This window comes from Astatotilapia calliptera, chromosome 1, assembly GCF_900246225.1.
Source record: "Astatotilapia calliptera chromosome 1, fAstCal1.2, whole genome shotgun sequence".
Taxonomy (NCBI): Eukaryota; Metazoa; Chordata; class Actinopteri; order Cichliformes; family Cichlidae; genus Astatotilapia; species Astatotilapia calliptera.
Genome location: NC_039302.1, coordinates 520,001 through 535,464, shown reverse-complemented (window position 1 = coordinate 535,464; position 15,464 = coordinate 520,001). Strand labels below are relative to the sequence as shown.

General features: G+C 40.0%; 1 protein-coding gene across 1 annotated transcript in view; it reads left to right on the top strand.

Moving 5' to 3' along the window:
- The window catches only part of lrrk1 (leucine-rich repeat kinase 1), an 88,445-nt gene that overhangs the window by 66,429 nt on the left and 6,552 nt on the right, over positions 1–15,464 (top strand). Inside the window, exons 30-35 of the mRNA XM_026182375.1 lie at positions 5,399–5,593; positions 6,514–6,665; positions 8,449–8,566; positions 8,998–9,114; positions 13,553–13,750; positions 13,856–14,070. Of these exons, the coding sequence (XP_026038160.1) occupies positions 5,399–5,593; positions 6,514–6,665; positions 8,449–8,566; positions 8,998–9,114; positions 13,553–13,750; positions 13,856–14,070 (995 nt within the window). The remainder of the gene's footprint in view (positions 1–5,398; positions 5,594–6,513; positions 6,666–8,448; positions 8,567–8,997; positions 9,115–13,552; positions 13,751–13,855; positions 14,071–15,464) is intronic.

The window sequence follows — 15,464 nt, the reverse complement described above, 5'->3', positions numbered from 1 at the left end:
ACAACGTAGGTTACAATTACATTAGCATGACCAATTAGGCGATGACGTCATTTAGCGACTTTTAGGACAGCCAATAGCGATTTTCCTTACTGAGGAGCTGGTAACACTGGGAGGAGAGTGCTTTCGAGTGTTTTTACCGTTTCTTCCCGCAGTAAATATAAACAACGACAGTATTCAGGAAAAAAACAAACACTGCAGATATTTTTTATCATAACTCGTGTTGATCGGCTGCGTAAAACCAAATTTAAAAACTGTTATATCTTATAGTTTTTAAATTGTGGTATAGTCCACACTTTTTCCATCAATTGTTAGCTGCGTATATACGAATGTGAATCGCATCATTGGCTGGACTGTGGGATAAGGTGGCATTGTTCTGATCCCATACGGGAGCAGCCAGTCACTCACTGACTAACACTGTAAAACAGAATTGTTAAAGTTTTAATTTTAATGTCAATTCAGGTTGTAAGTGCCCTCCAGCAGTGAATCCTGGTTAAAGGTAGGGCTGCTCGATTATGGCAAAAATGATAATCACGATTATTTTCACTGAAATTGAGATCACGATTATTTGACGATATTTATTTAACCCTTTAAGACCTACCATAGAACCAAGTCCGCCAGAGCTCATATTATTTTTTTTACATGTTGTAGTGCCATTTGTGGGAGCATTTCAAGTTGCTAAATAACTGTTATAGCCCATATTTTAATAATATGTATGCATTAAGTCCATAGTAACTACATTAATTGCAAAAAAGTGCAATAAACTACAAAAAAATTGAAAATCGCTTTTGTTTTGTTTACATATATTTCTACTTGGAGAAATTTAAGAGGTTTATCCCTCAAAACTTTAAATACAATAAAGTTGCAAAAAAATAGTTTACAACAACAGGAAATTTATTTTGAGTGTCTTCATAGTTTTATTTTGGAGATACAGCAATTTTTATATACACTTCAGGAAAAACGAAAAAACAATCCTATGATGCAAATTTGCAAAGAAAACAGCAGGTGCATCATTTCACTGTGGGAAGTGTTACGAACAGCTGATGGATCGGCAAAGCGTGTTTCTGGAATATTATGTTTTTGTTCCTGCAAGCGCTTTTTATGCAGTTTTTGCAAAGCTATATGTGGAAGGAAACCGTGACCGAGGACAAGCTGATGGCATCAGATGTAAGTACAACTCCTCCGGTTTCATATGCAAAACAAATTATTGCGCTAGCTTACACGGTTCAGGTTCTACAGGGATTTAAAAATAGTTACGCAAAACGGAGCGTGCTGCTCTGACCGGCTTTAAAGGGTTAACAATAACTTTAAAAAAATAATATAACATAGTGTGCAACACCACTGAAGTTTTTTTTTTTTTTTAAACTCTCTTTTCAACCAACAGCAGTCACTCTCCTCTCCAAATAACTTCTGCTTAGCTTTCCGAGCTTCCCTCGGGTCCTCTTAATCAGCGGTCTCCACCCTTTTTTGCACCACGGACCAGTTTATGCCCGACAATATTTTCACAGACGGCCTTTAAGGTGTCGCGGATAAATGAGGGAGGGGCTAATAATCGGCTCAGTCATTTTTAATGATCGTTGAAAGCCCAGATCGTAATCGTGATTAAAATTCGATTAATTGAGCAGCCCTAGTTAAAGGTCAGGAACAGAAGCTCAGCATGTGCTAATATTGAACATCACATCCTGGAACCAACAGGAGTATTTAGACACACATGCTGGTACTGCAATGTAGTGCAAATGGATGATGGCCAGACTCCTAAGGATCATGTTTATGAGATGAGAACTGCCATTGAGAAAATATCCATAAATGTGGATCCCAGCTATGGCACAGTAAGAGGACCTGGGAAAATGTAGTCTAATAACAAAGAGGTTGGAAACAAACATCAAGCGCTGTGCTGGGACCATAACCACCAATCAGACTGCAGCTTGTTAAGGGAAAAAGACAGATACTCAGTTTTTACAAAGATATAAAAAATAATACGTCAAATGGTGAAATTAGGGAGAACAAGAAAGTCTGAATAACTTTCTAATAAAATCAAAAAATAAAATGAAAAGCTTTACCAGGCCTCATTTACTGATCCCTGAACTCTTCAGAAACCAGGCGAAAATATGTGTAACCCTCCGTCTTTGCTCCGCACTCTTCCAAAGAGTACTAATTCAGTCAAATATCTTTTCTGTGCTCTGCGACATTAAATTCAGTATTTGATTATGTTTATTTACCTCTGGCACAGAGGCTATGCTTTTAGTAGCGTTTCAGTGTCACTGTGTCTGTAAACATGATGGCTCACGTCAACAATCCATCCAAATTTGGCTTATCAAGGTCTTTAACTTAGAAACTATAATTCTTAAAAGTGTGGTGTTTATTATCAACATATAAAAAGTACTTTATTTAGAATTAAAATATTGTGATATATTTAACCTTTGACCTCTCGTTCAAGGTCAGTAGATTAATTTGAAGGTCGAAGTGTTGCCTTATTGAGCTATTTTATAGGGGTGCAACGATACACAAAATTCACGGTTCGGTTCGGTTCGATACTTTGGTGTCACGGTTCGATATTTTTTCGATACAAAAAAATGTTCATGCCTTTTTAATTTGTCATTTATTAAAATTATAAATATATATTTTAACTCAAAAGTACAGTTTTTAAATTTAACCCTAACCCTTGTGCGTGTTTTTTATTGTGACAGCGAATGCGCACCTGCGGACCACTTATGTGCAGCCCTGGTTATTTAGCTCGTCATATTGCAACCACAGAAATTCTTTTGTCCATGAAACCATAAAGCTGCACTTTCTTTTTGCCTTATAGTCTGATTTGTCATAACTTCTCCGTTTTGTGGTAAGCTTTTCTTTGGCTGTCACTTCTTCACCCTGACCTGTCTTATTTGGCTCAGCAGAACTGAAATGCTTTTACACGCTCACTCACATAAGCTCAGCGATTCTCTGCGCGATCAACCTCTCACATGTTTAAGCTGCGGGAGATTTCACTTGTCATGTTTGCATAGTAAGCTAACGATTAATAAGACGATGTCAGAGGAATTGGTGCACAAATTATCATCACTCACAGATCAGTGCTGTCGCTCTCTATACACAGTTCGCACAATTGCAAAGTGAAAGCAAAAAACAAGCGCAAATTCAAACGCGACTTCAATATGTCACATATTGACAGTGGCTCACCGATGCCAATGACATAATTACCCAGCTACATTTCTGAAAGAATGCAAAAGCATTGACATATATTTTTCCTACAATAGCCCGACGGGCAGGGAAGAGATAGATTTTGGTAGCCCGACTGAAAAAATCGCTAGCTCCAGGACGTCGGGCTAGCGATATTGCGAGCCCTGTATCTGATTGAGGAATCACTCATCTTTGGAAAAGAGAGTTTATTACAGAGAAATGTCTCTTTCCAAAATAAAAGCTATACTATCCACTTCTTCTGGGCTATATTCTCAGCAGCATAAGGAGAATCATGTGCTAACAGCTGTCTAAATGACTCGGCTAAAGTTTGTAGCATGCTTGCTTGTTTTTTTCTGCTTCCACTTGTCTTTGCACTAGGATGATGTCGGAGTAAATGTGCAGTCATATTCGTCGTGTTCCCACTAGTGCTTTCAGGTTAATCTCGTTGAAATGACCTTAACGCCACAACACGGCAAATCTCCGTTAACGAGCTACCGCCGATCGCCCCGTGCATGGGGCTAGACGGCCAACACGTTAACGAGCTAACTGCGCTAACACACTAGTTCACGCCAATGTAATTGAGCATTGCATGGCACATCCAACATACTGTTTTACTTTAGTCCATGACTCGCTTACCTTCAGGGTCATATGTCACATGAAAACCAAAATAATTCCAAACGCCAGATCTGAATGTTGCAAGGAGAGCTTAACTTCTGTCTTGCTAGCTTGCCCTGCGCTCTTCCTTCTGACGATGCTGTCTGTGTTGAGCGCTCAGTGAATCTGCGTTCGACTACTCCGCCTAGGCTGCACTGTCGAGCCTAGGCGGAGTAGTCGAACGCAGATTCACTGAGCGCTCAACACAGACAGCATCGTCAGAAGGAAAATTGATAAAGTAAATTAAAAATTTTGTATTGTTCGATACATATGCGTACCGAACCGAAAGCACTGTATCGAACGGTTCAATATCGATACGAATATCGTTGCACCTCTACTATTTTATATTGTTAAAACAAAAATCTAAAATTTTAAAAACTTATTAATGCTTATCCAATTAATTTCACTTTCAAATTCAAATTTTATTTGTCACACACACACAACCATACACAGTATGACATGGGGGTGAAATGCTTGTAGCTGTACAATGCCCGACCATTAAATGACAGAAAAAAAGTTTTACAATATTTACAATTTACAGGTTACTACAAAATTTACAGATTTAAATTTACAGTAAAAAAATGTGCAAATAGCAGAAAGAGATCATAAATTATAGGAAGTGTGCATGAAGAAAAACCAGAGTGCGTGTGGTGATGTGATGTGTGGGAGAGTCCAGTCCTACACCTGGTTCAGGGCCCGAATAGCCTGGGGGAAGAAGCTCCTCCTCATTCTCTCTGTTTTGGCCTTAAGGGAGCGGAAACGTCCATTGTTGGGATGGGAGAGGTCCATCATAATCTTCCTAGCTTTGGAGATGGACAGCAGGTCAGGGAGCTCTGATTGAATGATGCGTTCGGCTGAGCGCACCACTCTTTGCAGATCTCGTCTGTCCTGCTTGGTGCTGTTCCCAAACCAGGTGCAGATGTTTGATGTCAGGACGCTCTCGATGGTGCAGGAGTAGAAGTTCTTGAGCACCTTCAGTGGCAGATGGAAGTCTCTAAGTCTTCTGAGGAAGAAGAGAGAAATTCTAGGATTTATCCTAGAATTAATTCTGTCATACCGCCTTTATTTAAAAGCACTTTAAGATGAAAAAAAAATAAAAGTAGAGAATTAGAAGAAATAGAAATAAAATTAAAAAAAAACAATAAATTAAATTATGTCAATTTCTTCTTCCAAGAATAAATACTTGGAACAATTCAGCAAGCAGAACAACAGGCCACGACTCCAGGTCTTCATCAGACCAACGCCTGCTGGTCTGCTTGCTGAATTGCTCTAAGAATAAAATTCTTACATGATTTTAACCCAAATAGAGCATATGCAAATTCATAAATGGGCTGTGGTCATGAGTTCTTATCCAAGAAATGAACATTCAGAGACTGACTGGGTAGCTTTCATCTAAATGGTTGGTTTTACTTTCATAACTTCTTTTCACTCCAAATGAAATTTAAAGTTTTCTTTATTAAAGTTTTATTTACAAATTCATCAGGAGGTCTTAATAACCTCCTCAGATGCAACTCTGACACTTGACCCTTATCAACTGACCTTAATGCTCCTTTTTTGGGAACAACTCTTAAAGGTGGACATGTTCTCCTATGGCATGGTGATGTATGAGCTCCTGTCTGGGCGGAGGCCAGCGCTGGGACACCACCAGCTTGAGATAGCAAAGAAGCTCTCGAAAGGTATTCGGCCAGTGCTGGGTAGTCCACAAGAGGTTCAGTTCTGCTGCCTGCACAACCTGATGACTGAATGCTGGGACACTAAACCTGAGAAGGTGAGCTGTTTTTGGCTGACACAATGAGCAAATTTTTGTTGTGTGATGTAAGGAAAGTGTACTACACTTTATTACTTGTGTCAAAGTAGGTTGAGCTAGAGACTTATAACTTCACATTTGGAAGAAATTCTAAGAATTAGTCTAAAGAGGGGTTAGATTCCAACAATTGGTTCTCCTTTTACTGCTAAATTCTGAAATAAAATCACGTCGTGTCTCTCGGGAACATGTAGAAAACAAGATGTTTTTCCTATACTGCCCAGTTCTCAATGTTAACCTACTGCGGTTTAATCTTAAGATAAGAACAACTGCTCCAACTCACCTGGTCCATTTTCACTTTCCCATATTTTCAAAAGTGCAGGAAAGTTAAAAAACCGAAAAGGACTGAACAAGCATGGTCTAAGATTTCTAGATCATGGTCATAGTGGCAAGTGTAACAATAATGCTAAAATATTTCCTAACTGAAAATTAAATATTTCCATGGATATATGGATAGCATAGAATGCAAATGATAAAACAATCAGTCCCAATAAATGTTTTGACTATAATGTCAAAATATGCATTATAGAGCGACTCCATTATGTGAGTGTGAATAGTTTTCTCTGTGTATGAGTTAGCCCTGCGACAGACTGTCCAGGGTGTGCCCTGCCTCTTGGCCTAAGACAGCTGGGATAGGCTCCAGCTGCTCCCCATGACCCGGAAAAGGATAAGTGGAGATGGATGGATGAATAATGAGCACCACTAATGCATATATATCTTCAACATTTATTTTTTCAATCACAACTGCCGATGTATGTGTAGTCACAGCCATATTTTAAGGATAAAAAAACATAAAACATAACGTTTTTTGCAAATTTTAATGAAAGTCATTGTTCTGTGAATGACTTTGAGCTGAACTGCCTGTCTCTGCATTTGTGCTGCAGAGGCCAGTGGCAATGCATTGTGTGAGGCAGATGAAGGAGCCTAGCTTCGCCTGCCTCAGGTATGTATTGCCCTGTGACGTCAACTCTCAGCTCTTCCTGTCCCAGCTCCAAGGATATAGTGCTGTGTTCTGGAATGACGATAAGGAGGACAGGTTTGTGTGACCATTTCTCTTTGTACTGTGATTTATTTGCCTCTTATACACAATAATGAGCCCCACAATACACCTACCTCCATGTTTTAGTTGTCTTCTGTAGTTCAGGTCTTTTAGTGTTGTTGAGCTGGTTTTGCATTCCTGTTTATTTAGGATTGACTTGATTATTTACTTGATTTGACCCCTGCAAAGGTTTTTTCTGTCTCTGTGATGGGGTTTATTTGGTTTTCTCCTCAATGACAGTCTTTTTCACTTACATCAGCATTTCTTTGGACATCATTTTGCAAGTTCCAGTGAACTACCAACTGGAAGTTCAATTCTGCAGTCTGTCATGAAATAACAGCTGAAAAAGCCTCATCAAACCATGAAATGGATTATTAGCCTATTGTCCAGTTACTTTAGAGCCTCTACAAATGAAGTTAAATGTTTTACTTAAAAATAAAGCTGAAAATCTGCGCGCCAATTACACATTTCTGGTTTGATTTAAAATTTACTGTTGTTGTGTACAAAGAACCCTTTTATTGTCCAAAAATGTACGGCGATAACTACATTTAACACAACATGTTTAACACAGCTGACTGAAAAAGCTCCCAGATGCATGACATAATGGCGACAATGGCTCTAGCTGTTTGTGGCAGCAGGACTGCAGGTTGATGTGTGTTTAAAAGCTGCTTCCTTGCTTTTAAACAAATACTGTTAATTGCTGCTGACTCCTTCACACTTTTCCCTCTTTTAACTCCTTTTCTGTGTCAAGACCATGTTACCTCCCCAACTCTTCCAGTGCCATTTAACTCGCATATTCTTTTCTTACTTTTGTTTGGCCACTCACACTAACTGGTTAACCAGCTCCTGAGGAAAGAGTGTACCTGGTTGCAAGCTGCCAATAAACTGCAGATCCCCTAATGCTTCAGCATACCAAGACAATTTCATCTTCATGGAACAGTTTGAGGATGGCCCCTTCCTGTTCCAACGTGATCGCAAAGTAGTACATCAAAGTAAGGTTCATATAGACATGGATGATCGAATTTGGTGTGGAACAACTTGACTGGCCTGCACAGAGTCCTGATCGCAACCCGACAGAACACCTTTGGAATGAATCAGCAGAGTCTGCAAGCCAAGCCTTCTTATCCAGCATCAGTGTCACAAATGGATGAATGGTCAAACATTCCCATAAACACACTCCTAAACCTTTTGGAAAGCCTTGCCAGAAGAGCTGACGCTGTTATCGCCGCACATGGTTGGGGGACATCATATTAAACCTCATACATTAGGAATGGTTCATGTGCATGTGAATGCAGACGAGCAAACACTTCTGGCAGCAAAGTGTATGTGCAAGTGGTCAGAAGAAACGTCCCAGGGAACAGTGCAAACACACCAGCAGCACTGGTTGCACCTTATATAGGCAACTTTTTGTTTAAGATATATTAATGCTAAAATTGTGAAATTGCTTATTGGTGAGAAATTAAAAATATATACAATATAATATAGAGTATTTAAACTGTAATAAACTAAAATTCTATTTATAAAACATTAATAAACAATAGTAAAAAACATTTTTGTAATGCTTCATGCCAGTTTCTCAAGTTATCCATCACACATGTACTAAACGTGATAAATATTATATATTTAGCTTTAATTAACTAACCCTGTGACATCGTCTTCCAAAAAGTGCCTCTACTCATCACTGTATAAAAACATTACTATACACAATATTGCTTATTTTGTTTTAACTTCCAACTCAGTGGTTCTAAATGTTTTCAGCAAAGAACTGTGTATTGTGCAGGAACTACAGTGTGGTGAATGTTAACAAGGGTCAGGTGGAGGTGAAGAGGATGGCCTGTCCAGGTAGCAGGATTAGCTGTCACATGAAGATGGGGAACACTCTGTGGATGGCAACTGAGGTACACATCCTGAAATTCAACGTGATACAGCTGCTTTTTAAATGCAGACATTTGGTGACTCATTTATTTACTGATAACTTTTTCATCTATGAACAGCAGTCAAACAATCATGCAATGTTATTTTTCACTGGGAAGCTTACTTTTACATCTGGGTAGCTTCAGAATTTACCTGCTTTTGTCATTTTTTTTTAATGTGAAAAGAGGATTTCATGAAAACCCTTTTAGGGACACGAGGACACTGAGACTGCTACAGTCTTTTATTGAGTGTCAAACCAGTGTTGGAGGGAAAGTATTAGTTTCCCAGGGTAGGAGAACAATATCAAATCCTACATTGGCTGCCCTCCACTGTTGCCACAGCTCGGGGACAACGTAGTTGTCTCTAAATCCAAAAATAAAAAAACTCATTCTTTAGTTTCATGTTTCTGTGACAGGAACAGGAGGTGTTCATCTACAGTCTGAAGGACATGTGTCCACTCAGTCAACCCCAGAAGCAGTTCTCCTGTCCCGCCATCATCACTTGTTTGTTTCCTGTTTCAGCGAGAGAGCAGGTCAGGTCATATATCAGCATATGTTTAAGCAAACACGTTTTACTCAAACCTGTGTTATTGTGTCACTCAGTACTGTGGGTTTACATACGGGCTTCAGTCTGAAACGTCTTAAAATGAATGTTGCTGATATGTCAGCAGCTTGTATCTAGAGCATTTGTGTCACATGCACTTGACAGCAAAGGAAACAAGTGTTCCACATATTTGGCTTTACATGGTGTCAACACATTGGTGCATTTTGACAGAGCATCAGTAGAAGACAAAATGAGACTTGAAGCCTAAGCAACCGTGAGCTTGTAATACAAGAGCGTCACGTACTGACCTATTGTTACATCCGTTTGAGAAGGATGGCTTAATAACGGTAGAAATGTTTTTTTTAACAATATTTTTATTGTTTTTGCAACAGCATACAAAGATTGGTTTTCAGAGTAATATGCAAAATGCTTTTTATATGTGGTGCTGCATTTTTTTGTTTGTCTGGAATTTATTTACCATTCAGTTGTTGCTCCGTCATTAAAAAATAGTTCATTGAGTCAATGAGTTTTATTTGTGTAGTGCCACATGACAACAACTGCAACCTCAAGGTCCTTTATATTGTCGGGTAAAGATCCTAAAATAGCAGAGAAAAAACCACAACAATCAGATGAGCCACTGTAAACAAGGACTTGGTGACACTGGGAAGGAAAAGCCCCTTTTTAACAGGAAGAAACCTCTGGCAGAACCTGACTCAGGGAGAGGCAGTCTGATGAGACTATGGGGTAAATGTCATGGGGATGAGGGGAAAGAGAAGAGAACAGAGGTAAACAAGACAAAAGACACATGTGACAGAGAGCCAGTGTTTCTAGGAACGCCCCAACAGTCTATGGCTATTGCAACATAACTAACAGACAGGGCTGGATCAGGTGACCCTGAACAAACTACATGCTTTATTGTAGATAGGGTGTCTGTCTCCCACAGAAGGAGGGGCTGTAGGATGAAGGCTCTGTCTACCATCCAACTTTTAGAAACTCTAGGAACCATAAGTGAGCGATCCGTTTGAGAGTGAAGAGGTCTATCAGAGCAATGTGGTACTATTAGATCTTTAAGATATGATGGGACCTGATTACTCAAGACACTGTATGTAAGCAGAAAGATATTAAATTCAGTTCTGGATTTAACACGTGGCCAGTAAAGAGTGAAAAGCCAGTGAATAAGGAAGATACACAATAATCCCTATCAGTGCTATTGCTGCAGCAACTCAAGGCTTTTTAAGGAACATGACAACAGTAAATCACAGTAGTCCAGCCTCGAAGTAGTAAATGGATGAACTTACTGTGCAGTAAAATCTTGTGGTCAGCGGTATTGAATGCTGCACTTACATTCTAACAGTCAAGCACAGAAATTAGTCTACTGGGAGAGGCCATGAAAAGGTCATCAATAACATTTGCTAGTGCTGTACTGCGATGACCTCAGAGAGGTAACAGAAATAAACAGTTTCTCTGCATAAGTTCAGTTAGATGTTTTAAAAAGACTTTTGGCAAAGTTGGGTATTGATCAATACAGAACATTTCCTGCACGACCACCTCCAGTCTGCATACTTTTATACAGTTTTCATATTTTAACTAGCCAACACATTTTTTCTAATTAATGATCCCAATTTACACACAAATTACAGATCCTGGTTAATTTTGATGGTGAGAAAGACCAGGGGAAATTTCAGGCTTTAATAATCTTTGAGATATTCAAAATAAAGGACTGAAAGTGGGATAATGTAACATTTTTACAAAATATATATCTTGAAAACATTTTGATATCATGTACATCACTTGCTGTATATGTTCAAATTTTCTATCATAAATTTGTTTATGCAAATCTGAGACAATCCAGCAGATTGAATATCCCTAAAAGTAAATAACCAGCATCTTAAAAGCTTGTGTTGTGTAGCTCTTTAAAGATAGATATTGAGATTGAAGGACTAGTTAATGATAGGACTTCTTTAAGCATTAGAGTAGGAATGGGGTCTAGTAGAGACATTTATGGTGTAGAGGAAGTAAATACTGAACTCAGACAGACTGATAGGAGAGAGAGTCTAAATACATCTCAGCAATTCTCTTTCAAACCTCACTTGGTATCTCCCTAAGGGATGCGCCCTCTGTGGTGGTAGTGTAAAGCTGCACTACCACCACCTCTGTTCCAGACAGACAAATCACTGCAAGGACACATTTTCAGTTTCTTCATCGTGAAGATCATTCGTGAACACTAATGATGCCGTAATGTAATCCATTTTTCTGGTTTCAGGAATAACTGTTGCACTTAATATTCATAATAATTATAATAATATATAGAAGAGTTGACTGAGTAACCACATTAATTTGACTGAGGTCTATGTGGGCACCCTGCTTTCAGCCTACCATGCTGAGCGGTTTGAGGACATGAGCCAACTGCTGGATACGGAAACTCCCAGTCTTACGGTTTGGGAGGAGATAATGTTGTTACAGAGCTTATTCTTCAGGTCTCTAGGGGGCAGTGCAGGGCTGTGACCATCCAGTTTCAGTGCTCATGGGTGTAATTTAGACTGGCACTCACCCTGAAGGTTTTCACCAAGTATATCGAAGCAATGGAAACCTCTTGCGAGTGGCGAGGCTCAGAATGTTTGCACGTTTTGCATATTTAAACAAACCACTATGCGCTGCAACAGGAACAAAGACCAGACCATAATTATTCTATCACCCTTTTCACACATGCAAATGTCCAATCCAGTCAGATCACACCAAAACGGTCATTAGTCTGTGAGAATAGCACATGGAATAGTCTGGCATATTCCCAATGTTCGAGTAGATGTGAGCTGTAGATGTAGGTGTGCTTCCTAATGCACAGTCAACAACAAACAAAAACAAAACATTGTATTTTCAGTTGTGAAAACGCATCTGAAACCATAGTTCAGTTTCAAAAAGGGCTGATTATTGGTAGACCTTTTGAATCAAGAAATCACCTGAATAGAACCTCTCTGACAAAGTCAAGTAGTTGAAAGGGTTACAAAGCTTTTTCTAAGACTTTGGAACTCCAATAAACCGTAGCCCCATAATCCAGATCCATCATTCAAAGAAGAACAATATTTCTTCACTCTCTGTGTTTATCCACTACTTTGCATTTAATCATCAGTCAGCATCGATCTCTGCCTCTCTTTGGGAATGTGTCTCTTGTTCTGTTTCCCTTCCCTCACCCTTATCCACTCATGACAGAAGGTTGCTCCTTCCAGAGTATGGTTCTGCCAGAGGTGTTTTTTCCCTGTTAGAAGGGAGTTTCTTCCTTGCTGTTGTCACCAAGGGTTGCCTCATAGGTCATCAATTGTTGGGGTTTCGTGTCTATTATTGTATAGTCTTTACCATCTTATATGAAGTACCTCGAGGTGACAGTTGTTGTGATTTGGTTCTATATAAAAAAATAATTGAATAGTCTGTGGACTGATGGGACAAAAGAAACCTTGTGGAAGGATTTCGTCCCATTACTATTTTATAAATGATGAAGCTCCACTGCTTCAGGACCTGGACGGCTTGCTGTCATTGATGGACACGTGGATTCTGCTCTCTACCATAAAATCCTCAAGTGTAACGTCAAGCCATGTGCTTGTGCTCTGAAGGTAAAGCACTTTTGGGTTATGCACCAGGACAAAGATATGAAACAAGCAAGTCCCAAACATAACATAAGCAAAGCCCCCTGTAATTGCTCAAAAAAAGGCGCCACTAGTCAGTTACTGGTTCTCTGAACCACTGTTTGGAACTTAAGTAGAAACAACAATTGAGATTCCTTCCCCAATCTGAAGATGAAAAAAAGCAATACTTAATTAAAAAAGCAAACCCAGAACATACAGATACCAAACTAGAGGGATACACGTCTGCCCTGCCCTGTCCACAATGCCTCTCACTGAAGGTAACTCTGGATTGGACTCCAGTCCTTCTCCATAAGACTGGTTTCAAAATCCAAACTGTGGGTTGACATGAGCCTGACTATAGAGAGGACCATCCTGGTCTCTACATCACCCAATCCATAAGCCACCAACCCCTATAGCACCTAATGCAGGTGGTAGACCAACAAGTGAGCAGGCTTATGTTCTTGTGCTGTGCTGAGCCGGCTCCATGGTCTAAGGTGGAGTTGTTAGGTATTCTCCCTCAAGTCCTGCAGGGTTTGGAGTTAGTTACATATTTTTTTAAACCTGGTGCTTTTCTGACACAGCCCTCTTAAGGATTCGTCTCTTATCCTGTTTTAAACAACTGACCTTTCATACATTAAATCACATGTGTGAACCACTACACTATATAACCACCTCGCTTTTCGCCCAACAACAAACCTCTCCACCATGGTAAGGTGGAGGGGTTTGTAAGTGAGGTAAGGTGGTTTACAAAGAGAGTGAAGAGTGAAACGAGTATTTAAATGTAAAAAGATTTTTTCTCCTCCTATTAAGAGCCTGGACAAAGTGTTTGCAGGGATGTCGGACGGTCTGTTGGCGGTGTATAACGTAGTGGAGGACCTTCCACTAGAAGGAGAAACATACATCTGCTCCCACACCCTGAATAAGACAGTGTTTGGTCTGAAGGATTCAGATCCCAGGCAGAGACCTTATCCCATCAGGACCATGGCTCTCGTTGGCAGTGGATCCCAGGTGAACAGACAGTACTAACCATGACAATGAAGTTATGTTTGAGTCATGTAATGGCTACACATGAACTCATCAGCTGAACCATGTCTATACATTTATGTTTATCAGTTATGGTTCTCCAACGGCCCGGGCCTGCTAGTTATAGACTGTCTGAGTCTTCAGGCAGTTTATAGGCTGGAGACCTATAGCCCACCATCTTCCGTCATATCTTTGGAAACCAGCTTTAGTCTATGGGGAGAAGAAGCAGTCTGGACTTTGGATGACTACACGAACACCCTCTTGCTCTACCATGCTGCCTCCTACGAGCTCTGTGCCAAGTACTGGTAAGTGAGGTTTTGGTATCAAGGCCTGTAGGGTGTACTTTTGTGGACCTGTGTCTACAAACATGCGTCTGTGACAGATAAGGATCTTGCAGCGTAGAGAACTTGTACAATTATACTCTTACTAGCTGTTGTTTTTATATTCAAACAGCAGCTAATAATTTTATTTGTATTATGTTTGTATAGTCAGGTTTTGTGTGACTGACTGTACATACAATATACCTATAGTCATGCAAGTGTCTGTCCCACTGTGGAATGGGAACAAAGCTCAGTCTGGACAATCTCCTCAAACTCACAGGTTTGGTCGGTGTGCAATTAACCAGAACTGTGGAATTTCTAGCTATCAGTGGAGTCTTGCTTCAGATTAATAATAATAATAATAGATTGCATTTATATAGCGCTTTTCGGGACCCCTCAAAGCACTTTACACTTCCACTATTCATTCACTCTCACATTCACACATTGGTGGAGGCTACAGTTGTAGCCACAGCTGCCCTATCGGCCCCTCTGACCACCACCAGTAGGCGGTAGGTGAAGAGTCTTGACCACGGACACAATAACGAGAGTGTCCGAGCTGGGGCTCGAACCAGCAACCTTCCTATTACAAGACGAACGGCCAACTCTTGAGCCACGATCGCTCCATATATCAATGTGGATATTTCTGCTTTATGTAGCATTTTGAAAAACTATCTTCACAGTATAGCTTATGTATCAGAGTGGATTCCCAAACAGCATCCTGCTTAATTTGATTGATCTCCCAAGACAGATTTCTCTGATATCATTGGTATTGGTTCAGTATTAACTCATTAGATAGCTATCCTTTGGTGATGGAGATGCTTCTTGATTTTCCAGAAATGATCTTCATCCTGGTCTGTGTGATATTTGATGGTGTTGTCGTCAGTGTTATGTCATCCATAAAGCCCTGATTAGTGTTAACTGGACACTCCAGACCTGAGCTGCTTGTCACCACCCAGTTTGAACCTCTGATGGTCGCCTCCATTGCCACGATGAAAGCAAATGGGGGTGTAATTCGTGATACTATTTTCAAGGTTCTGTCACGTGGTAGTGAAATCAATATCTCCCAGTGAAAAGTGGATTAGCCTAAGGACTCTGTTATTTGCTGGTGGTGGTGGCATTCAGAATCATTGTCATTGTAGTAATGAAACATTGAGCATATGATTATCAACAGTTCCAGCTCCAGCAGCCTATAGCATGGCGTACACACCCTTGGCATGTTATCAGAATGCTGTGCATGCCTTGCAGACTGTGGGAAGGTGTTGGGGGGCATGAATCGGCCAGGTGTTTCATCAGTAACTTTCACATTTGGTCTATATATATTTAATCCTTCCATGTTGACCAGGCAGTTGCAGCTCTAGTTTAGTCTCATCTGTGCAAAG